The sequence below is a fragment of the Capsicum annuum genome, chromosome 3, assembly GCF_002878395.1.
Source record: "Capsicum annuum cultivar UCD-10X-F1 chromosome 3, UCD10Xv1.1, whole genome shotgun sequence".
NCBI lineage: Eukaryota > Viridiplantae > Streptophyta > Magnoliopsida > Solanales > Solanaceae > Capsicum > Capsicum annuum.
In genome coordinates, this window is record NC_061113.1 from 265387709 (window position 1) to 265411750 (window position 24042).

Sequence of the window (24042 nt, forward strand, 5' to 3'; positions counted from 1 at the left end):
TGAAGTCAAAATCACACGTCTAAATTTGAAGATCCAAAGGTTTGAGAAATTTGAATGGCAATTAGCTATAGAAGTAGTCGTTCGTCTAACACGTTTTTTATCTACTTATAAGTACGTCACTCTTGATCAGAATTTTTTACATTCTAATTCTACATGTGCAAGATAAAAATTTATTTGTATTCACAGTCGGATTAATTATTTTAATCTTAATTATAAGAAATTCAAATAAGAAAAATATATCCATAAAACTAAAAAAGTACATATAAAGAAATAAATAACCTACAAAAACAAAATTCTCCTTACTTTAGAAAGTGGCTACAAAAGAAAAATCTATATACGGCTATTAGTTGCTAGTCTAGAGTCTTGACCCAACAAGAGCAAAACAATAGAGGTGTTCAATTGTTCAATATATTTGACACTGGTAAAAATTGACAAGTTCAAAATTCAAATCAAATGAATGCAATGTATTCATCATTATCAGATCGGAGTTAAACAATTGAAGATCTGGTAATGGCTAGGATCTTCGAGTATTTCGTAGTATGTGGTATCGGTACAGAGATACGTACATTGGATGGCAACAGAGGTTACCATGGCGCAGGGGTTATGTATATGCCGTCGTTTCTCGATCAGTATCCTCCTTCCAATCACACTCTTTACCCTCCTCCTCCTCCTCAACTTCCTACTGTAAGTACTCACAACAATATCATTTTTGCCTTGCAATTCGTGATTTTACGAGACTCAATTTGACTAATTTTAGGAGTTGGAGTTAAATTAGGTTGATTTAATAATTTAAATATAGAATTTAGGAAGGGGAGCCTTGGAATAACCGATAAAGTTATTGCCATATGACCAGGAAGTTATGGGTTTAAGCCGTGGAAATAGCCCCTTGCAGAAATGCAAGGTGAGGTTGCGTACAATAGACTCTTGAGGTTGAGTACAATCACGGGTTAAATATGAAATTTAGATGTTTGAAAACTGTAGGAAAAGTATTATAAGTTGGGATTCTGTTGAAATTTGGCATTGTTTTTAAGTTGCAATTCTTAATATATATATTACAATGTTGGACAAAGTTCATATAGTTTGAATTTGGAGAAGCAAAATGTGACCAGTAAAAGTGAATGGAGGGAGGCACCCAAGGGTGTGGCTTAGTGGTCAATGGCGTGGGTTGAGCTGAGCACCAATTCCCAGCTAAGACAAAACGCTAGGTGATTTTTTCCTGTCTGTTTTAGCAATGGTAGACAGAGTTACCTGGTACCTGTTGCTATAGTGGGAGGTGATAGGTATCCTGTGGAATTAGTCGAGGTGCGTGTAAGCTGGTCCAGACACCGCAGTTATAAAAAAAAAGTGAATGGAGGGAGTACATTTGCAACTTTTGTATGTGTTGGGAATGATGGAAAAGCAACAACAACGTACCCAGTATATTCCCACTAAGTGGGAATGATGGAAAAGGTTTGAATTATTTAGGATATTAGTGTTAAGCTAGAAATTAGTTTGAATTGTTTCATAAGCTGTGGTTAATCTGGAATTTAAAGAAAAAAGGACCAAGACAAATGCATCCTACGCTTTTAGAATATGTCCTTGTAGAAGTGTTTATACACCAGCCTGTGCACAATTACAACTGTTACATTTTTGTTGGACAATGTAACATGATTCGACAATCAAAGTACCAAGAAGGTACTCAAACTATACAAATTACAGGATAGTTGTATCAGTTACGATCTCAAAGCTTCTTACAATCTGTTTCTCGAATTTGTAGCAAGATCCTTTCCCATTAAAAGATTATTTATTTGCTTTACGAGTCATTTTTTGCTGTTCTCGAATGCAGTGTGTTCTACCAGCTGGAGTGGAATTCTATGGGTCGGGTTTTGATTCAAATGATCCATCCACTTTCCCCAGGAGTTATCCTATTGTTTTGACTGGTATGCTAGTTGCTTTCACATAATTTATTCCATTCTTTCTGGAATGTCGTTGATTGTGTACAAATCCCTTCAACATACTAATGCTAGGCTGGGTTAGTGTTGTTTGGACGTTTGAACTTCCCTCTATACAGGTTAGAGCTGTATTGCTGATCTTCTGATAAAGTATTATGTCTTCATTTAATAACGAGAAGGATTTGATTTCAACTGTTGTTTTAAGGTCATTTTATTAGAAGAAAAATTTATCTCTTTTGTTTGCCTTCTGCTGTTGTCGGTTTAGTCTTTCCGCTTTCTTTCTTTTATTGTATTGTGATTAGTGTTAATGGATACAGAGGGTGATGCGTCAAAGATCTATGTCAGCTGCATTGCATTTCGGGATCCTGTTTGCGAGGATATTGCTGAAGCTTACCGCATTCCTGTAAATTCATATGCTGACAAATGCATCTGTCTTGTCTCACGTTCTCCCAGTTTTCAAATCCTACGAGATGCCCTGGAGGAAATTTTTGTGCTTTGTTTCTCCTCCTCCGGAAGCAGGTATGGATGTAGAAAGATTTTTTGTTTATGATACAACCACTAACTGTTGACACATATATTGCACATCAATTTTTAATGATAAAAATGTATTCTTTGTATCTAGTTCTCGCAGAGTTTGCAACCCATTTCTTATGAATGAAGAATAAATAAACTGCGCTTAAGATTATTTTTCACCAACATTCGCGCCTTACACTAAGACAACATTTTCTCTATTCTCCTGGTCCCGGAATTAGCAGTTACTAATCTTGGTAGCTTGAGATTTTGATTCATTTTCCTATCTTCAAAACCTTAATACCTTCATGATGCCAGTGTAAAGACTTACAAAACGTTACCCAGAAAAACAAGTTGTTAATTGTTCCAAGAACTTATGGTCGGGCGATATATGGTAAAGAGTTGTTCCTTGTTTTGTGGCGATTATATATAACTTCCTATCACTTCAAGCCAAAGGGGTGAAATCGTTTTCTTTAGGGAATCTTTTACTGCTTCGTTAGGTTGAGAAAACGATATTTACCCTATGCTTGTCAACAAGGGACTACACTGTGTATGTGGTGTTGTTGTTGCTTGTCAACAAAGGGAGAAAGCGAATTTGAGGAAACTCCTCTACCTATTTTGGTTTCACACCAGAAAGAGGAAGTGAGGCGGAGAGAGTGAGAAACAAATCTTTTCTTTGATCCACCTATTTTCCTCCCCCTTTTTTACCTACTTTCCTGGCTTGTAATTTTCCCTACACAGTTGTGATCAAGGGTTGTATTTTTGCTTTGCTTGCATGTGCACGAAAATTGGTTTAGAAGAGCAATTATATAACTTCTGATTCTTATTTGACTCCGAGAAATATATGGATTGCAACGAGTAGTTGTTTTTTTTTTGTTGCATTTTTTCCTCCTATTGTGAAGGTGTTATACTGCTTCAAAGTTCAAACTAAAGCGGAATTTCCATTTTATCATCCTTTGCACTAATGTTGCCAGCTGTACAAAAATTTCAGCAAGCCACTGTGGGATGTTATTGCATATTCAGTCTCCAATGTGCCCTTGCCAACACCTGGAAAAGATAGGGTGCTATTTGCTATTGAGAACAGCCTTCTCTCTGTTGAAGTTCCACCAAAGGAGGGCCTTCCTCATGCTGATGTAAGTTAACTAGCATTTATCTTCTTGAGAGTTTTCCCGGTTATGGTGTCTCACTGGATGGCTGATTCAGTATAGGATTGACTATATTTTACTTGATGACAGATATCATTTCAGCCTTTGCTGCAGTGTTTGGATGTGGACAACGTAATCCTATTATTTACAGCTGTTTTGCTCGAGAGAAGGATTTTGCTTCGATCGAACATGTATTCCTAATTGCTCTTCATTTCTTGGGAAACCATAACTAAATTTGTTTAATTTCTTCGATTTATATGTAGTGCTGTTGGTATTCTTTTCCTTTACATTTTAAATGAGCAGTGCATTGCCGAGTTTGGTTTGATCTTAGCAGCTTAAAGAATTAGATAACCAGCTCTATGCTAGCTTTTTGGTGCAACATGGCCTTAGGAAATGATGTCGATTCCATGTTAGATATGATCAGGGCTTGGCACAGTTTGTAGTTAACACACTCTTAGTGCTGTTATACAATTTATAAAATACATCATTATTTATAAAAGCAATTAGATACACAGCCTTTCATTTATGTTTGACTCATTTCTTTCTATTGATACATATTTGATGTGAGAATTGTTATATCTTGTGCTTGGCAAGGCAGAATCATTGATATTAATAAAGCCCGGTTCATGTAAACTTGTAGTTGTTTATTATGTTGATTGAGCAGTACTTTTTGACTACATATTGAAATTGTTGGTAATGTGACTTATGGAACAAGATTAATTGCCCTGTGAATTGATTATTTTGATGTTGCTGAAAAATGAAGAGGCTTATTATTCCGGAGAGCTGGAACTGTTGCTATAACCTTATTAAGACAATGTATTTGTGTGCAGTAGAACTGAATTTTGGATCAGAAAAGAGAGCTGAAATTTTTTTTAAAGATCTTTTGGAGATACAAAATATTATATGCTGCAATAAGCTTCCAAGATTTTAGATTCTATGTCTTCTGTCCTTGTCCCTGTTTTTGTTTTTTATTTTTTGGCGCAAAAAAATTCCTAATTGGTGACTTTAGGTGCTTCAATGTATTTGTTATTGGTTTCAACGTTCTTTCAGCTTTTCTGTTTAGGAGTCTTTTCAGTCTCTGTCTTCTGAGGTCTTGCAAATACTAGCAAGCAATTAACCATGGGTAGCTGATTCTTTTTTCTATTTTAAAAATTGGTAACTATATATATTTCATAATGAAATAATCAGTAAGTATATTGTACTGAAACCATATTTTTAAGGAACTCCGACCTACTTTCCTTATGTAGCTGATCCTACGCTGTTGGGCTTCATGTTTCCTAATTTCAACTTAACTGATTTTGCAGGTATTCTTTGTTAACACTTGTATCAGAAGCCATATGCCATTTAATATATCCATTTCGTTGGCAGGTGTGTTTTACTGGTTTATAGAATATTTTAGGATCTATGGCTTGTTATTCCAATTTCTATCCTGTGCATTTTCTCATTTTATATCTTTGTATTTATGTATGTATGTATGTTTACATGTTTGTATGTATATTTACGTAATATGCCTCAAGGACTTTATTATGTTTTGAGGGTTCCACGGACTGTCATCTGATTTTCTGATGTTTGTTGTGCTGAAGCATGTCTACATTCCATTGCTGTTTTTCAGTGGAGTAGACTATATTGATGCTCCTACGCCGTACATGATGGGTCTTCACTCTGGTGTGGATACTTATGGGCTTACGATGGATGGTGTAAGTTCACATAATATGATTGTTTTCTAATAGTAGACATTTAACTCTCCTCATCTCTTTCATTCAGTAATGAAATAACTCGAGTTATTTTTTTAAGATTAACAGTCGTCTTCAATGTTGATTAATTATGGTGCTTCATGCGCTACCCCTTTTTGATAGTAAAAGTAACTTTATTGGCAAACCAGCACCAAGAAAGTGATACTTGTACTTAAGTTTCATATAAAGAAGGTGCTGTTCTTCCCTGTTTCTTTTTCTTTTTTAAACAAAAGAGGAAGTGTCTCGTGATATTTTAAAGGTCATAGAAATCTCTCAAGAAATATCTGCTTGGATAAGAATACTAGTTTGATATGAGTTTACTTCATATTAATATGAGAGACATTATCGGGGAAATTATAGGTAGCTTAGTGGTGTAGTGTGAATCCAGCTAGTTATCAGGCTGGAGTGACTTTAATTAACTTTTGCATGGGTTCAGATATGCCAAGCTCGAGCCAGTATGGGCCAGGGTCGAAACAGATCCAAGCTTTATAGCTACTAGGTAGGAGTCGTTTCTTGGTAAATTCTAAACTACATTCTTCGAACAAACTCTTAATTTCACTTTTCTTTCGATTAGGTTGTTCATGCATAGGATACTGCCATTTACCAGAACCACCACTTCACAAAATAATGGTCAAAAGCTCCAGTTTGCTTACTATTGACCCTTAACTGGCTGACTCTGCTGTTCTCTAAGGTGAAAAGAAAACGAATGAGAAAGAGAAATTGATGGAGAAGCTCATATATCTATAGGAAAAGCTCGCTTAATTTACTTGTAAGATATTTATTCCTCAGAAGAAAATCAAGCTAGCGTCACTAGACTTGGTGTTTTAATCATTTTTCTCTTTCCTGTTTTCATTTCTCTATCTGGTGGTGGAGGTATATTAGGCATCCAATCAGTTTATAGAATGAAGAAATTTTTGATATACTTCTTATTTAAGTGTTTTTGTGCCCTTGATTAATATAGTTTCATTACTTTGTCAGGAAAAAAAATTCTAAGTGGATTATCTTTCTTTGATTTGAATAATGCAAGTCTAACAACAACAACAACAACAACAACATACCCAGTGTATTCCCATATAGTGGGGTCTGGGGAGGGTAGAGTGTACGCAGACCATACCACAATCTCAGGTGAAGTAGAGAGGTTGTTTCCAATAGACCCCCGACTAATAATGCAAGTCTAATAAGTGTTTTAATAAAAGTGGTACTTACCAAGCCCCTGAGGCTTAGTTCAACTGACAAAGGTTGAGGAAGTTGTGACTTAGGTCACAGGGTGTTCCCGGTTTGGGTAAAAACCGATCCAAATCGATTAAATAAACTAATTTTATCTGGTTTAGTTTGGTTTGGTTTTACACTTTTAAAAACCGAAAATATTAGGTTTGGTTTTGTTAAAAAAAACTCGAAGAAATAACCAAACTGAACCGAACCGATAGAACCGAACCGATAATCTTTTTTTTATATATACACACACATGCATACATAATGTTATTTTTAATGAATAATTTTAAATATTATATATGTTTTCATCAAAATTTATTTATAGTAACAACTTAATCAAAGTAAACCAAACCGATAAATATATATTATATTTAGTTTGGTTTGGGTTTAATAATTTTAAAACCGATTATATTGATTTGATTTTGGTTTTGACTAGTAACCGACCCATACCGACCCTTGAAAACCCCTCACAGGTTTGAGCCTTGCGTCATTATCCTGTGGTTTGAAAGATGCGGTTGGTCTTAAAGGTTATGTCCTAATACAGGTTTTTGGGTCATCAAGAAAAATCGTGTACTTACCAAAGAAGGGTGGTGAACTAGAATCTCCTTTCAGTATCATGCTGAATCTTGGAGCTTCTTTATTTCTCTGACTTAATTTACAATTTATCCAACTTTCTGATTTGTGCTTTCTTTGATGTTTTAGGTAGTAATTGTGGACCTTGAGCATAATCGCATCACTACAACAGAGGAGATTCCTCCCATACCAGAGCCAGAATATAGCACCCTGCGTGGTGAGGTTATGAAGTTGTTGCATCCAAATGTTGTTGGAATAGACCAAATGAAGGCTAGTCGAGCAAATGTCTCCGATCAGTACCCACGAGGTGGCAACAGACCATGGGGAGAAGAACACAACATTCAACTTAGGTGATACTTGTGTGTCATTTTACAATATCGGTGGTGGCTTTTATTTGTCTCTCATGGAGGATACTTGAAGTTGTAAGGTAGGGTTTCGTATAAAATAACATGTTAAGCCCCTGGTGTTTGTTCCATTTGCAGATTTACATTCTTAAAGTTCTTTGCATCAATACTTGGTGGCTACCGCAATTTTATAGTAAGAAGCTTATACTTCTAACTAATTGATATATCATATGAAAGTACAACTGAAAAATAACATTATCCATCACTTTATATCAGGAAAATACCGCAACACAGGTCTTCAACTCTCAGGCTTTCCTGAAGAAGCGCTCTCGGTCAACAAACCAGCCACCTGATCCAATGGTGATGTCAAAGTGCCCATCTTGTGTTTGTAGACATACAAATTGATTTAACTTGCATGTAGTATAAATATTTGGTCCTTTATAAGATATACATGTGTCAACATGTCAAAAAGGGCCTGTTGGAATTTAGGATGGATTATTTGATGAATATAAATTTGTTTGTCCTATATGTAATATGTATAATATTGGATAATATTACACTGGGTGTTGTTGAATATTTGATAGTATTCAGTTTATTTTTGTAATGGACAAACAAATAAGATTGATTTTGCATTTCAATTTCATCACTGCATTGAAGGCTAATATCTTGATGACTTAGCTTAGAACTGGAAAGTAAGGAGACTCCAACATCCATGTTTATCTTCTTTTGGTTTGTAAGCCTATTTGTGTGATATTAGTACAGGTGAATGTGACGAGGTTTGTCAAAGCTCGACCTATAATGAAAAAGAATTCACCTCATCCACCTGCTTTATTTCTAATATATATGTACATGTATGTTACACAGGGCACACATAATACACCTATACTTCCATGTGCTTTCTGTATGGTTATTGCTTGTGGTGTCACCAAATTCTTGTATTTATTTTCTTTGTATTATGCCAACAGATAAGTCAGTTTTTAGATTCCCAGGGTTTCTTGGATTATTTGGAGAGAGGTCTTGGTTCTGAAGAAAACAATAATAATCTCCTAGATAAGTTACAAGATGCAATTGGCAGGGGTCAAAATCCTCTTTCAGTTCTTCCTTCACTTATGGCAGAGTTAGAGATCATAACTATATCTGATCCAGGTGTGGGAATTTCAGGTATCTTTTCTTATTTCTGTGGTGTGGCTGAATCATGTCTGATGAACATAGGATTGTTGGGATGGATACAACACTGATGTAAATTCCCTCTTTGCTCCAAAAAAAACTAGGATCAGGTGCCAAATACTGTTATGACAGGTTTCCTGCAAATGTCAGAACAGAAGAGCAGGAGGAAAAGAGGAAGCAGATTCTTGCAGCCGCGAGTGGAGCACTTGAATATTCTGGGAGGCATACTAATAGGTATGTGTTATGTTTTGTTTTTTTCCCGGATATTAACATCATTTTGCTTCTTTAAGATGAATATTATATAATTTTTCCTCCATCACATCAGTTCACTTTCAGTACATGCTGGAAATGATTCAAAGGCCGAAAGTCTAAGCCCCAGAGAACGAGCTGTACGTTCCATATTTTGCTTGTGATGTCTGTGATTCACTATGTTTTCTCTCTGAGCCCTGTTTTTTTTTTTTTCTTCCTTACAGGCAGAGAGGGAACGTATGGTTTTGGACATAAAAGTTAAGCTTCAGGTGAAGTATTTGTTACCCTTAAATTCTCCAACTTTTTTTATCAAATGCTTCCTTCTATATATTCTCTCTTCAGTTGTACAGTATATCTATAGCAGATTCTTTTAAAATGAAGATTGCAGAAGCACTGCCAGTTTAAGGGTAGTTTAGAAATTTGTAATACTATTCCTCATTACACCGAGCTCATCTGTCCTTATAACTTCCATTGCTTTCATTTAATATTACATGCATCTTAACTTGTTCCATATGGAGCGGAAGTTCATAAAAGTGGAAGCTACTGACTTGTATTCTATTATCCTTAAATTCCTTGTTCTATTTTTACAATAAATTTATATCATGAGGCAAAATTGAAGGGTAAGTGGTGTGCCTATTTACTTTCCATGTCAAGTAATTATGCATCCTTTTAAAGTTACCAGTTTATAAAAATAAAAATTATGCATCCTTTTAATGTTGTTTGCTAGGATTTGATGAAAATGATATCTGTTATGCTATTGCTCTCGTATCTGGTAGAGCGGAAAAAGATGGCTTTTATTGCACCCTTGATCCTTGTTTTGCACTTATGAGATCTGTTCCTTTCCTTCTTTCATATCAGGCAGAGAAGGAAAGGCTGTTTTTTTAGTGCTGATCTTGCTCCTTCCTTTTCACTTTGTTTCATAAGCAGGAAAAGTTCATGCCCCTTTTCCTGCCCGTGCCTCTCTATCTTCTTGGATAGACAATCATTTGCATTCATTTAGTGGCATACACAGATTCTTCCTGAACTTGTAAGGGCGTGCATTGGCGTTAACTCACTTATCCTCCATCAGTGTTTGAAGTTTGTATAAAATACTTAAATAGGAGGTGTACTTGGTTTTACAAGAAGGAAAAAGATTGTCCTTTTTTTCTCAAATAATATAATCTTATCAAAAAGGTTTTAAGAAAAAAGCAGAAATTATAGCTGTCGTGCTGCCAGGCCTTTGCTTGCAAAAGGTAATGAGTGCCAGGCACAGATCACAAGATCAGGAATTGGTTCTTTATTGACTCGGGCCTATAAGTGGAGAAGGATAGCGGGGTAGGGCCATTATTCTTGAGTTTTGAAGTTGAAACAACTGCTTTCTTGGTCATCCGAAAAAGAAAAAGAAATTAAAGCTGTCTTATTATTTCCACTTATATTAGAGCTCCCTCTTCACATTAAAACTGGGGATGTATTTCTTATAATACAATTCGTTCGCCAATTGTACATACATTCCTGGCTTGGCATTAAATTGCATGATCTTTTATCAGATTCAGTGCTTTGAAAACTTACTGGACTAGTAAAAATATGCAGTAATTAGCCTCAGTACAACAACTTAAGACAGGTAATGGTACACTTATTATTGATCATGTAGTGTGAAGTCTATATATGCTTCTGGAGAGACCAAATATTCATGGTCATTCCGTAACTTTGATCATATTACATGGTGTCTAGAATGATTTCATAGGAAAGGCAAATAGTCGGTTATTATTCTTATAGTTAATGTAGCATTTTCTTAATAAACGATGCTACCTGAACTTCTTAGTATTTGTAGCGTCTTTGGTTTCTTCAGGAACAGCAAACACTCTAGCATTTATATTCTCATAAGGCAATTTCTGCTTAATATTTTAATGCTTCTCAGAAATACTTTGAGTTTCCCATAGATAAATACGTAGGTGTCCTCTCTGTTTCAAATGTCAAAAAGTTAAAGAGAAGTTAAAGTTCTTCGTTTCTTACTAGCCAGTTCCTTCTAGTTTGACAATGCTACTTAAAATCCATTTAGTTCTCAGCAGATGGATAGTGTGCATCTACCCTATCTATCTCTTAATGTCGGCTTCCAAGGCAAGGAACTGTGCTTGAACAAATTTTGAGTCTTCGACTCTAATTGAGTTTCCAACTTAAATTTAGAAGCCCGGTCAGTGAGGATTCATATAGCTGACCCCAACTTGTTTGAGACAGAGGCGTCATTGTTGATTCTAGTTGATTCTCTGTGTCACCTGGGAAATTATGGGCTTTCGAAAGAGCTCTTGTAAATTATTAAAATTGACTGTCATATTTAGCTTCTCTTGAGCCGGGGGTCTATCAGAAACAACCTCTCTACTTCTTCGGAGGTAGCGGTATGGACTGCGTACATTTCACCCTCCCCAGACCTCACTGTGTGGGAATATACTGGGTTGTTGTTGTTGTTGTTGTTGACTATCATATTTAGCTTTCTTGCCTAAGATTTTGATTCCGATGCCTGAAAAGGATCTAGGTTTCTTTTGTCTGCTCTGTACATGTGCCTGCACTCCTGTGGCCTCCTGGATGCCTCTTAGTTTATTGGTTATCGAGAAAAGAATCTTTTCAGGTAGAGCTTTAATTCCATATCTGCATTTGCTTTTCCTTACAGGGATTGTGGGTACGCCTTGTGAATTTGGGACAAACTGATGATCCTCTTTCCTCCTTTGAATATGGAACTATCCTTGGTATTTTTCATAATATCCCAGAATTATTTGCTTTTATGGTTAATGCTGGTATATTCTATATTTTGCTGTCCTAGCAAGAGCAGAAGAGGCTAATTGGCTGAATATTTTTGTGTTCTTGATCAGCATTGATTGAGTCGGATGCAGAAGGAATTGGTGGTAGTGGCTTCGTTGAATGTATAAGAGAGCACATTCATTCAGTACGTAGCTTCAAATCAGTGTTGTTATCTAATCATTTGACATGTTTTGTGCACTGACTTGCGCGCTCTGCTCCACACATTCATAGGGTTTGAACTGTCAATTGTCAGAGGAGCAGTTTATTGCAGTCAAAGAACTGGTAAAGTGACACTTCAACTCTGCTTTTTTTTTTTTCATTTGATTGAAGTATTTGAGACAATCGCTGACTACTTCATTTGGGAAAAAGTGATAAAAGGGAGAAGAGCATCTTAATACGTTGATTAAAAAATAATCTTATATGCAATGTGACTTATTTTGCGAATTTCATTTCCTACTTTGAAGTGATACTGGTGACAATTTTCTTCAGCAACCCTTCTGAGATGACATTTTAATTTGATTTACAGTTCTTTTTTTTTTTGAAAAATAATTTGATTTACAATTCTATGCCAGACCTTACCTGTCACTAGAAATATACAAGCTACAATCCTAAGTATTCCCTCTTTCAATTAGTTGGCCAAGAGCTCAGCAGGAGCATTCATGGACTCCACTTGTCTAACAGACTTTTATGTAACTGCAGCTGAAAACAACCATTAATCTTGCTACGTCTAGGAATGACATGGCAACTGTCAGAGATGCCCTGGAAGTCTCAGCAGAAATGTACAAGAAGGATATGAACAATGTCTCGGACTATGTTCAACGACATCTTCGTTCTCTTTCTATCTGGGAGGAGCTACGGTGTGTTTCTGTCAACTAATAATACATCATAATTCGATGTGTCAAAAAATACGTCATTAGTTGAGGTCTTTTTCTGGTGTCATGTTAAATTACACAGAACAATTATGGTAACAATAAGATTAAACATGTCAATATATGACCAATCAAAGGCGCCTATGCGTGATGTGTGGGTTAGCGCGCATCACGGATTCGAACCTTGTTGCAAACAAAAACCTAGTAGTATTTAAGTGGATGAGGGTCGAGGAAGGGCCCACTACCTATCGAGTTTCAGAACTTGCTTTTTTGGCCCTTGGTATTTCTCAGTTATAAAAAAATATATGACCAATCAAACTATTCTTTCTGGAATTCACCCCTATGTTCTTCGAATTTCCAGATGCTATTTCCTTCATATTTTCTTTAGAGATTCATCATAAATTTTATTTTGATCATCTTAATAGAATTATTGATTAGATTATAAAATTTAGCTTCCACAAGTTTCTACTAACTAATAACTGGAACGTTGAACAATTAGCTTAACTCAATGGTTAAAGGGTGAACTTTGTCCTTTTTCCTAGTAATCACCATGCCTAGATTACAAGGGTGTCTTTATATATTGTCTGGTGGTTATTTAAATGGAACTAAGACTGAGGTTCATAAGTTGTTTAAAATTTTTCTTTTTTCCTTGTTCTTTGATAGTCTTTCACAGTTCGAGGAATCTGTATGAGGTTTCTGACTGACATCTCCACCTTCATTTTGCAGTTTCTGGGAAGGATACTTTGATTGTCTTCTGGACCGTTATTCTAGCAAGTAAGCAATTTATTTTTCTATCCGCTGTACAAGTTTATATTACACCCATAGTGATCTGAATGTTCCATTTTGGCATATTAACAAGTCTTACCTTGTTTTCCTTTTCAATGACAGTTATTTGGATTGTTAATAATTTCCCTAGATGAATTAGTGAAGCTAAACATGTAAACTACAAAATACGTGTCATAAGCTGAATTGCAGCATATATTTTGTAGACAGTTCAAAATTCCACATCTCATACATAAAAGGAATTCCCACAGAATCAAAGATAAGAAGTTTGTATGAAGTAACCTGCCTAAGTGACAATACAATATAGGAAGAAAATTTGTCTTACAGGTACTATTTTACAAAAAGAAGGTTCTTCTGAGAGATATTAAGGCAAGGGAGAGTTGATGGGACGGTGCACATGTTACAACGTGCCTAATTTTTAAATATTGGGTATAAATTCTCATTACCTTTGTCAAAAAAAATAAAAAATCTCCCCGTATGTCGGTGAAGAAAAGCATTTGAAATGTTTGTAGTACTTGTTGAAACATGCTTTGCATGTGCTTTAAAGCCATTAAAAGCCTATGTTTTTTTTGTTGGTCTACATTCTTATTGTAGTTTGTCAAGTTTTCTATTATTGTTATTCATGTATCCAATAATATTGTTAAAGAAACTACTAAGCTGTGAAACATCTTCAACCTATGTCTGAGTAATATGATACTTTAGATTAAACCGATGCTTATGCACTACTTCCCCAGAAACAATGCAGTCCCATGGTCTTGGCATCACTTCCTTAACAAGCCTATAGGCGTGGTTGCTGCCATTTTCAATTTTACTTAGGTTTGACTAAAAAAGGGAAAAAATAGAGGAGAAAGATGACTATGTGACATTCATATCTATGTTCTCTTTTTGTCAGGTCAACCAATTATGCAACGTTGGTGACAACACAGCTCATTGTTGTGGCTACTCACATGGTACATCTTACCCCCATTGTAAAGTAGAAAGTTATTCCACCCAATTGCTTTTGGGATGATATTTTCTCTTCCCTTATTTTTTTGAAGGCTGGCCTTGGACTTCATGACACTGATGCATGGTACATGATTGAAACAATAGCTGGAAAAAACAACATTGGGTACAAGCACATCGTGAGTTATATTAGACTCTTTCTCATGCCTTTAGTCCCCTCCTCTCTCCCTTTTGCTGTTATGCTGTGGAGATGTTTCTGTAAGTTTGCCATGTTAATTTTTGCCTATTATTACTTGTAAAAACGGAAGGTAGCCTATGGCATTTCTAGCTGTTTCTTGCTGTAGTTGTGTAAATCTAACACAATATGATTTGCTGTTACACCTTATAAAAAAGATGATTTGCTGTTATCAATTATACACCTAGTGTCGTGTCTTTCCTAGAGATAGGTTTTCTACCTTTTGGCATACTTCTTGCATCCTTGTGCATTTTTGGCTCAAACAGCAGTGAAATATAGTTATAAAAAAGAAATTGATTTGCTATTATCAAGTTATACACTTATTATTGCCATATAAAGACATTTAGATGTTAATATATATATATAGAAACTATAAGTGAATTTCTGAATGCTCTTTACTATATTGAGTCTCTCATTGAGCCATGGAAGGAGAAACTGATAATATATTGCATGCCTCCATTTCAAGTAGTGACCAATCCGCCTTGGTGACACCCCATGCTTCTTTTTTGGAATCTCTCCTCCTAAAACCAATCATATAACACCCTTTGTAAGTACAACCAACAAAAAAAAATAAATTAGACAGGCTAGTTAGCTCCCTTTTTATCCTGGATCCGTAATGCAGGAGTCCTCTTACTGGGTGACAGTTTTTGGTCTTCTCATTTGATTTTAACCCACGACTTATTTGTCATAGTTAAAAATTACTAAAATAATCACAAGTTGTCACGCAGATTATTATGTTATTTTTACGTGCGCTATGAGAATCACTGAAGAATATGTTAGCTGTTGACGAAGATGTGCTCTACTTTATTTTTGGCTCACTACCTGTGGAACTTCTGGACCACATTGTTATTCCATTGTCGGTTTCTTACAGCCTTGTAGGTCCATATTAGTAAAAGTTGGTAGCATTTGCATGCTTTAAGCATGTTTTTTGCTCAAAGCACTTGACACTAAATTGAGAACAAGTTTTCGAGAAAAGAAAAGAAAGGCTTCGATGTTGCTAATCTTTCTTTCTTAATCTGTTGTTTTTCTAATTTATTGTCAGATAAAACTCCGTGGATATTTGTCCCATGTCCGGCTTATGTTTGTTGGTTACTGGGGAATCCACTCAGTTAAGTTACAATCTGCATCTACCTTGGGATTGCCTTCCCCGCGAGCACAGGATGCATCTGATGGTGCTCAACAACCTGCTGAGGCATCTGGTATCGGAAGAAGCTGGGTCCAGAGCATGTTCAGCAGGGATACGTCAATAAGAGCCAAGTCTTTCGGTCGTGTTGGCACTTGGACTTCTGATAGTGGTAACTTAGGCATGTAGATTCCTTCGATTATGCCCATTGTGTTTCCTCTCTATATTGCATGCTGAGATTTGTTTGTCTACTAATTTCAGCTTCAAGCGAGAATGGGACTTCTCGAAAACAAGATCTATCAGCAGCTGGACAAAAGAAAATGCAGACCAGCATCCGTACATTAAGGGGTCATAGTGGTGCTGTTACTGCTCTGCATTGTGTGACAAAAAGAGAGGTTTGGGATTTAGTTGGCGACCGAGAGGATGCCGGTTTCTTTATTAGTGGAAGCACAGATTGCATGGTAAATATACGAATTATTGAGTTTGGATGTTTGCTTATAATTATCTTTTTCGTGGTCCAGTTTGTGCCTTATGCTGTAAGACCCAATAATTTCTTTATTTAGTTGTGAGATACCGTATTTCTAGTTTTAGAAATTCCTAATTTGCCTTTATTGAATATTGGGATGATATGGATTCATTAGAGAAGTACAAATACAGATGACACATGGAACTGACTCCAACTAGTTTGATATTGAGCCATAATGATAATGATTTCCATCCATATTTCCTTCTGCTGTAGCTTCCAACCACACACACACTCTGCGCACCGGCACATTTGTTTGTTTATGCGTGTATAATATATATTCTATTAAACCAATTGTTTATACCCTCCCATTAGAAATTGCACGCATTTAATGCTCTCATAGGAACATGGAAAACTAATATTGAAGAGAAACAAGAGTCAACCATGTAGTGCTTAAATGAGTTACCTATTTTGTGTGATATGATTATATTGTAGAGACAGAGAGCAGCAGTAGCAAATTCAAGTGTGTGTTCTTGTTTTGCCGTTTCAGTTATTGCTCTGCAAAAATTATGCAGGTTAAGATCTGGGATCCTAGCCTTCGTGGTGCTGAACTTAGGGCTACTCTGAAAGGGCACACAAGGTAGATTATATGAACTTTCTTCTCATTGCTGGTGATTAGCTTATTGTTGTCAACTATCACAATAGTTTGATTATCTCTTTCATTTTCCCCACTTTAAGTTAAATATAAGAGAGAATTTCTCAATTCCTTCTTTTAGTTTCTTTAATTTTTTCATCCGTCGTCTTTATAGGACTGTTAGGGCAATTAGTTCTGACCGAGGAAAGGTGGTATCAGGATCCGATGATCATTCTATTCTTGTATGGGATAAACAAACAACACAACTACTTGAAGAATTGAAGGGCCACAATGCACAGGTTTCATTCAATCTCTTCACGTTGGATGTACTCAATCCTTTTGTTCGATGTTCTGTAGAGAATGTCTCTTTGATTGGCAGTTTTTCTTGCGTTTTGGCATGTAGTTTTTTTTTGTTATGAACTTCAAAGCAATGAGCAAGCGCAGAATGTGGTGTAATTTAACATTAAGGAAAAGTAAAATCTCAAACTGAACTGTACAGTTTTGTGCCATTGCTAATGAACTGAAATGGTATTGAAATGGAATATAGACTAAGCAGGAACCTAAGTTGTTTGGTATCTCTATAGTTCTTGCATAATTTTATCAGTCTTGATTTTATCATTTCACTAATGACAATAATTCCCACTTCATTTCTTCTTAAGCATCTCATTAAGATGTCCAGTTACATTTATCATCTGCGTATGATGTGTAGATGTAACGAAATGTAACCCTTCTGGTGAACTCATCATTGTACCAAATCACTATCTCTTCTTGTAGGTCAGCTATGTGCGCATGCTTTCAGGTGAACGTGTCCTTACTGCTGCCCATGATGGGACTGTAAAGATGTGGGATGTAAGAACAGATACTTGTGTTGCTACGGTGGGCCGTTGCTCTGGTGCTGTTCTTTGCATGGAGTATGACGACTCTACAGGAGTCTTAGCTGCTGCAGGCCGAGATGCGTATGTTACTTCTATCAGCATTTTAAACAATATTTTCATTGTATTCATCTAAAATATCATGTAAATCTGCTTTTTACCACTTAAAATGTTATACTTAGGGGTCATTAAATTTGAGGGGAAAGGAAAATTAATTTTCTAATTTTGAAGGGAATGGAAAATTAATCTACTTATAAAATTCTGCACTATTTGTGCGGCGTTTATTTCCTGGTTAGAACTTTGTATTACTATTGTGATCTCCACATGATTAACATGATGTTTTATTTCTGGTATTAACCTGAGCAAAATTTTTTGTGGAGTTCAAATTGAAAATGAAATGTAGTAGTACTAATACTATAATAACTTATGCTGGACTCTGTGTATTACTTTTATATGAGATAGAATGTGGAATAGGGATTTGTATTAGCAATACGTGGATAAGAGTATCTAAAAACAAAGATTTCCTTAAAGTAGGCTTTTCCCACACAGTAATCTATGTGTTACTATTGTTTTTTAATGTATAATAATCCATGCATTATTATGCACCACATGGAATCCATAAAATTTTATTTACTGCTTTACAATCCCTGCATTATAAACCTGATAACTTACTCGTGAATCAAATGACTCGTTAGTATATTAGCACAAGACTGACTTCTATGTATTTCCATTTGAAGGGTTGCAAACATTTGGGATGTTCGTGCTGGGAGGCAAATGCACAAGCTTATGGGACATACAAAATGGATAAGGTCAGAGAGGGTTCAGATTTATTATCTTCTTCGTTTCTGCTGCTCTTATATGATAATTAATGGAACTTGTAATCTCAAACAGATCAATTAGAATGGTTGGAGACACGGTGATAACAGGTAGTGATGATTGGACGGCACGAATCTGGTCTGTTTCTAGAGGACAATGTGATGCAGTGCTAGCTTGTCATGCTGGTCCAATTTTATGTGTGGAGTATTCTTCAGCGGACAAAGGGATAATAACAGGTCATGATCAATAAGTAAAGAAGTATTCTATTCTGAATTTCCTTTTACTGTTTCTCTGGGTATTATTATTTTTCATCAGTTGGTTGATCAAAATCTTGAATGGTACGCTCTAAAGCATGATAAAAATGCTCTCAGGTTCAAGCGATGGTCTTCTGCGGTTCTGGGAAAATGATGATGGTAAGCATCGTCTCTCATGAAAATTGATTTTTAATTCCTCTGAATACCCACTCTGTCCCCAACTTACTGGACAATTAGTAATACGTAGTTTAATGTAACTGGGAAAACATTGAATTGCATGTAAATCCATCCATTGTAGTTTATTTTCATCATAGTGAAGCTGTTTCCCCTTCTTCCTAACTACTCATTAAAAACATCTGAATCCTGACTCCTTCATGGAGTTTGGCAAATCAAATTGTTCAGACAAATAGTCCGTGACGCCTTCATGAGTTGGGCATGATATGGAGCAGTTACAGCTTACGGAGGACATGACCTTTGATAGGAAGGAAGGTGTGGAGGATGCGGATTAGGGTAGAGTGTTAGGGGGTGGGAGTACGTCGGTAACAATAGGGGAGCATTCTTTATTGGTGTCTGAAGTTTCTTGTTCGTGGTATTTAGTGATTTCTATGGTTTTGGATATATAGTTTTTAGTATTATCTTGTGGCTCTAGTATGATCTTTGTGGTTAGCGTTGTTAGTTTATTTTGCATACTGTACAAGTTTATAAGCATTTATGTTTTGTGTTTGTTATATTGTTATTGGTTCTAAGCCGAGGGTCATCGGAAACAACCTCTCTACTTCACCTGAGGTAATGGTATGGTCTGCGTACATTCTACCCTCCCCAGACCCCATTGGGTGGGAACACACTGGGTGTGTTGTTGTTGCTGTAGAAACTAATCTCCTTTTATTAGCATCAGTCTCGTAGTTTCTTGTCTGCCGGCTTTGTTTCGTTTTTCCTATTATTTGTTAGGTATTCTTTTCTCCTGTAATTTTTTTCCAAACTTGCTTTGATATGCATTACTTGAGCCGAGGGTCTTTCAGAAACAACCTCTCTATCTCTACGAGGTAAGGGTAAGGAAAGTATGACAAACAAATTGAAGAGGAGAGAGTAATATGTTGTAAGTTATTAATGGCATCTCTTTTACAAAGGTGAGATCTTTCCTGTGTAATATTAAGGATAGTACAACTCCTCTCGACCTTTGTTGTCAAAGGCACTCTTAAGCCCTGAAGCGAGACACAAAACATGGAGTGCTTCGCTTCGCTTAATGTGCGCTTCAATGTCATTATCAAGCTTCCAGGATATACTTATGCTTGTTGCCAATAATCGTCTCCTAAAGAGGCGACACTAAACAATTGATATTTCAGTTAATCACAATTTTTGTCAGCTTCTTTGTCCTATATATTCATGCTCTTAATTATTAGTCTTGGACTAACAATATGTATTTGTAAATTTTCTCCATTTGCGCCTTTTTCCATTAAAGCCCACGTGTTATCTACGCTTAAAGCCCCAACGGACCTTAGAGCTTTTTTGCGTTTTTCACTTTTGATAACATTAGGCCCAACCTATCTTTTCTTTCTTTGTTATAAAAGAAACCGGAACTCTCTTTGTTGATTTTGATTTATGGAATTGTTCAAATTTTTTGGGACATTCTAAAGCTGGGAAGCATGAATCGTAGTCATAAGTTTAAAAAACTTGTATTCGTTAAATAAATTTTTTAGCTGATGGAAGTTTTTCTTGCACACCACCCTTCCCAGGCCCCATTGTTGGATTACCCCGAGTATTTTTTTGCTGTAACGACATTATATCAGAAACCTATCCTCATTTTAATGTAGACTTGTAATGCGACAAGTTTGATATTTCAAGGTATTCTTACCTTCACGAGAATTCAGAGTTTTCTCAATGAATTGAAACTGATTGTGATTTATTAACTGTCATGGCTAACACATCAGACTTTACATATCCATTTGAGCAATCTGATCTTAGATCTCTGCACATGTATGGGGTTTACTTTTTTACTGGCTGCCATCTTCAATATTGATTGTCATTTGTCAGTTGTGTTATTAAAATTTAAAATTTATCAAGCAACACAATCGCGCAATATTTTATATACATCATGCTTCTATTAGATGCTTGGAGGTGAGTGGGGTACCGGTGGCGTATATTAGAGCAATCAAGGACATGTATAATGGAGCTAAGACTCAGGTGAGAACGACGGGAGGAGACTCAGAGCATTTCCCTGTCTTGACAGGGTTGCACCATGGTTCCACTCTTAGCCCGTTTTTGTTTGCTTTGGTGATGGATGTGTTGACGCGGCGTATTCAAGGAGAGGTGCCTTAGTGTATGCTTTTTGCAGATGATGATGTTTTGATTGATGAGACGCGGGGGGAATGATAAATTAGAGGTTTGGAGACAGACCCTTGAGAGCAGAAGCAAGACAGGATATTCGGAATGCAAGTTTAATGACGTGAGGCAGGAAGACGAGGTGATAGTAAGATTGGATTCCCAGACGGTGGGTTAGAGGATAGTTTCAAGTATCTGGGATCCATGATCCAGGGGAATGATGAGATTGACGAGGATGTCTCCCACCGTTTTGGGGCGGGATGGATGAAGTGAAAGCTCTCCTCGGGGGTGTTATGTGATAGGAAGGTGCCGCCCAAGCTTAAAGGCAAATTCTACAGGGTGGCAGTCCGTCCGGCCATGTTGTATGGAGCGGAATGTTGGCCAGTCAAGAACTCTCACATTCGAAAATTGAAGGTGGCGGAAATGCGGATGTTGCGTTGGATGTGTGGGCTTAATAGGGTGATAGAGTTCGAAATGAGACTATTAGGGAAAAGGAAGATCTGGAGGACGCGGATTAAGGTAGAAGGCTAGTGCCAGTTTGAGTCGTTGGGGTAGGGCGTTACTTGGTAGATGTATTATTCTTGCTAGGACACTTTGTTGCATGCTTTATTACGAATGTGTTTACTATTCTTTATTTATTATTCCTTGTGGGTGGAGTATTTATGTCTTGACATCTTGTTCCATGCTTTATTAAGTATTTATTTATTACTCCTTGTCTTGAGCTGGGGGTCTATCAGAAACAGCCTTCTACTTCTCCTGAAGTAGTGGTATGGACTGCGTACATCTTACCCCCCCAAACCCCACTATGTGGGAATACACTGGGTTTGTTGTTGTTGTTGCATGCTTCTAGCTTTCCTGGACATTTGATATTTGGAGTGCTCCACAGGGATGAGTGGGCGATGAACTGGTTGTTTGAATAAGTAAAACTGTTCTTTTTATATCTAGGTGGCCTAAGGTGCATAAAGAATGTCACTATCCATACTGCTTCAATATTGTCCATCGATGCTGGGGAACACTGGTTAGGAGTAGGGGCTGCCGACAATTCAATGTCTCTCTTTCACCGTCCTCAGGAGAGGCTAGGTGGCTTCTCTAATGCTGGTTCAAAGATGGCCGGATGGCAGCTCTACAGAACTCCTCAGAAAACAGCTGCAATGGTATGTCTTTTTGAGATAATGGTCAAGAACACATCTGAATTATACTTTCTCGCAAGTTTCACACCCCAACTATCTGTTCGTCTCTTTTCCTAGCTGAACCATCACCATCTATGTAGTAAAACACACCTCAAAGCTGATTAGGTCAATTATGAGTTGCTCCTTTTTTTCTAGAACTATCACAATCGACTCAACTAGATGTGTTTTAATACATAGATGGTGATACTTTAGGTAGGAAAAGATAATAACTCATAATTGGGGTGTGGAAAGAGAGTTTCGTTGACCATGATCTCTTTCGTTTTTGGTTGTACCAGTCATAAACTTTTTTTAGTCCCTTCTCTAAGTTGACATTCATAAAAAAACACATCTTATGAATCAAGGAGCGAGCTATAATAATTTTAAAAATGCTCCCAGGCACTAATTTTGAGGTATGAACTTGAGTTACTTTTGAATTAGTGGAGCAACTTCGGCGGTCCGTCTGATCACCAGAAAACACTTTTCTTCAGTCTCCGCTATTCCTGTTTTAGTTTTTTCTTTTCTAAATTCGTTTTTCTTGCCTTGCAAAACATCGGCTGCAGTATTAAATGATTTATAATTTGCTCTAACTTTTTATGTCATCATCTTTTATCTTCAGGTACGATGTGTGGCTTCTGACCTTGAAAGGAAAAGGATTTGTAGTGGTGGACGCAATGGATTGCTTCGACTGTGGGATGCTACTATAAACATCTGAAAAGGTTTTAATTGATGATCAAGAAGGCTCCAGGTTAAGCTGGTGAACTCTGTCTCACATGGTAAGGGTGACTCTTGCATTTACCAAGGGATTGTGTGTATAAGATCTCTGTTTGGTTCCGCTAGTCACTATGTGCAAGTATTGTACATGTATTCCGTGTATGTCTTGATAAGATCTGTATTCAAAAGGATAGATAAACTTTTACTCTTATGAATTCTTGAACATTTATCTGATTTACAAAATTTCTTTCTTTCAAAACATTTAGCTCGATGAATTTATAGGGGCATCCTTCTAAGAATGACGAGCAACTATTTCTGTAAATTTTTTTTGGCACTAAAAGTCCAGCATCTCTCTTTGCTTTTGCCCTGAAACATTGAACTGTTTTTTTTTAATACTAATGTATGCCAATATGTTAAATTGATTCAAATTAAAAGACATGAAGAAAACAAGCATATTCTCAAGATTAACTCCCAAAAGAATATGATATAATGAAGAAACAAGCATCATGGATTTCGAGCCACAAGTGGTGCAAGGTAAATTAATATGTATGTTCCCAAACGTTTACAGTATCTCAAACCAGAAGCAGATGACATTAGAACGCCGTAGAGCATGCTTCTATTCTATCTGGAGTTGGTCAAGGGACTGTTGTCGGCCAATCTGTTAACGCGTCCCATGCGGAAATATGGCAAGTGCCACCTTGTCCCAGGACATCGCATGGAGAATTAAACCGAAAACCTTTTATCTTGCATTAACTTGGAAAAAAATTCAAATTTCTACCGAGATGACTGGAAGTTCCATCCAATAAGTCTAATGGACCTTTAAAAAAAAGGATCAGGTTACATGAGGGGAGTTCTTTGAAACTGAGGTTCAGGAAAAACCTTGAGGTAGCTAAATTTCAATGTCCTATTGAAATGCTTTATAAGTAGAGTACATCTCATGCTAGTCAGGACTCATGGAGGGAGAGTGGGGAAGGGGACGGAATAGTAATGAAGAGATGGATTGTTTTCGGTGAAATATTGTCAAAAGGTCTGGGTGAGTCGCGTTTTGATAGTTATGGGTTTGGATCCCCTGGATCAATTTTGGCAGTTGAGAATTTGAGGAGAAGGCAAACTACTTGTATATTCGGGTGAAGATACCATCTCAAAATATTCCAGTGAAGAGGTGGACCATCTCCTCTTACACTACAAATCACTTGTGATGTGAGAATTTGAGATA

The 24042-nt window shown here is 36.6% G+C and overlaps 1 protein-coding gene across 2 annotated transcripts; it reads left to right on the forward strand.

Moving 5' to 3' along the window:
• Positions 1–301: 301 nt before the first annotated feature.
• LOC107861902 (DENN domain and WD repeat-containing protein SCD1) lies at positions 302–23198 on the forward strand. Of its 2 annotated transcripts, none has more exons than XM_047410047.1 (31): positions 302–684; positions 1826–1919; positions 2249–2450; positions 3433–3574; positions 3677–3777; positions 4891–4954; positions 5170–5283; positions 7234–7454; positions 7587–7641; positions 7725–7808; positions 8414–8609; positions 8720–8849; positions 8941–9004; positions 9089–9133; positions 11509–11584; positions 11708–11781; positions 11868–11918; positions 12336–12493; positions 13232–13279; positions 14181–14238; positions 14326–14409; positions 15508–15769; positions 15850–16049; positions 16627–16691; positions 16861–16984; positions 17460–17641; positions 18295–18366; positions 18449–18609; positions 18745–18786; positions 21892–22100; positions 22732–23198. In XM_047410047.1, the coding sequence occupies exons 1-31, from the start codon at positions 511–513 to the stop codon at positions 22825–22827; spliced, it is 3648 nt and encodes a 1215-aa protein (XP_047266003.1). In that variant the 5' UTR covers positions 302–510; the 3' UTR covers positions 22828–23198. The 2 variants fall into 2 exon arrangements, with proteins under 2 accessions (XP_047266003.1, XP_047266004.1); XM_047410048.1 differs by having other exon boundaries at positions 303–684; positions 15508–15760.
• The last annotated feature ends 844 nt before the right edge of the window (positions 23199–24042 follow it).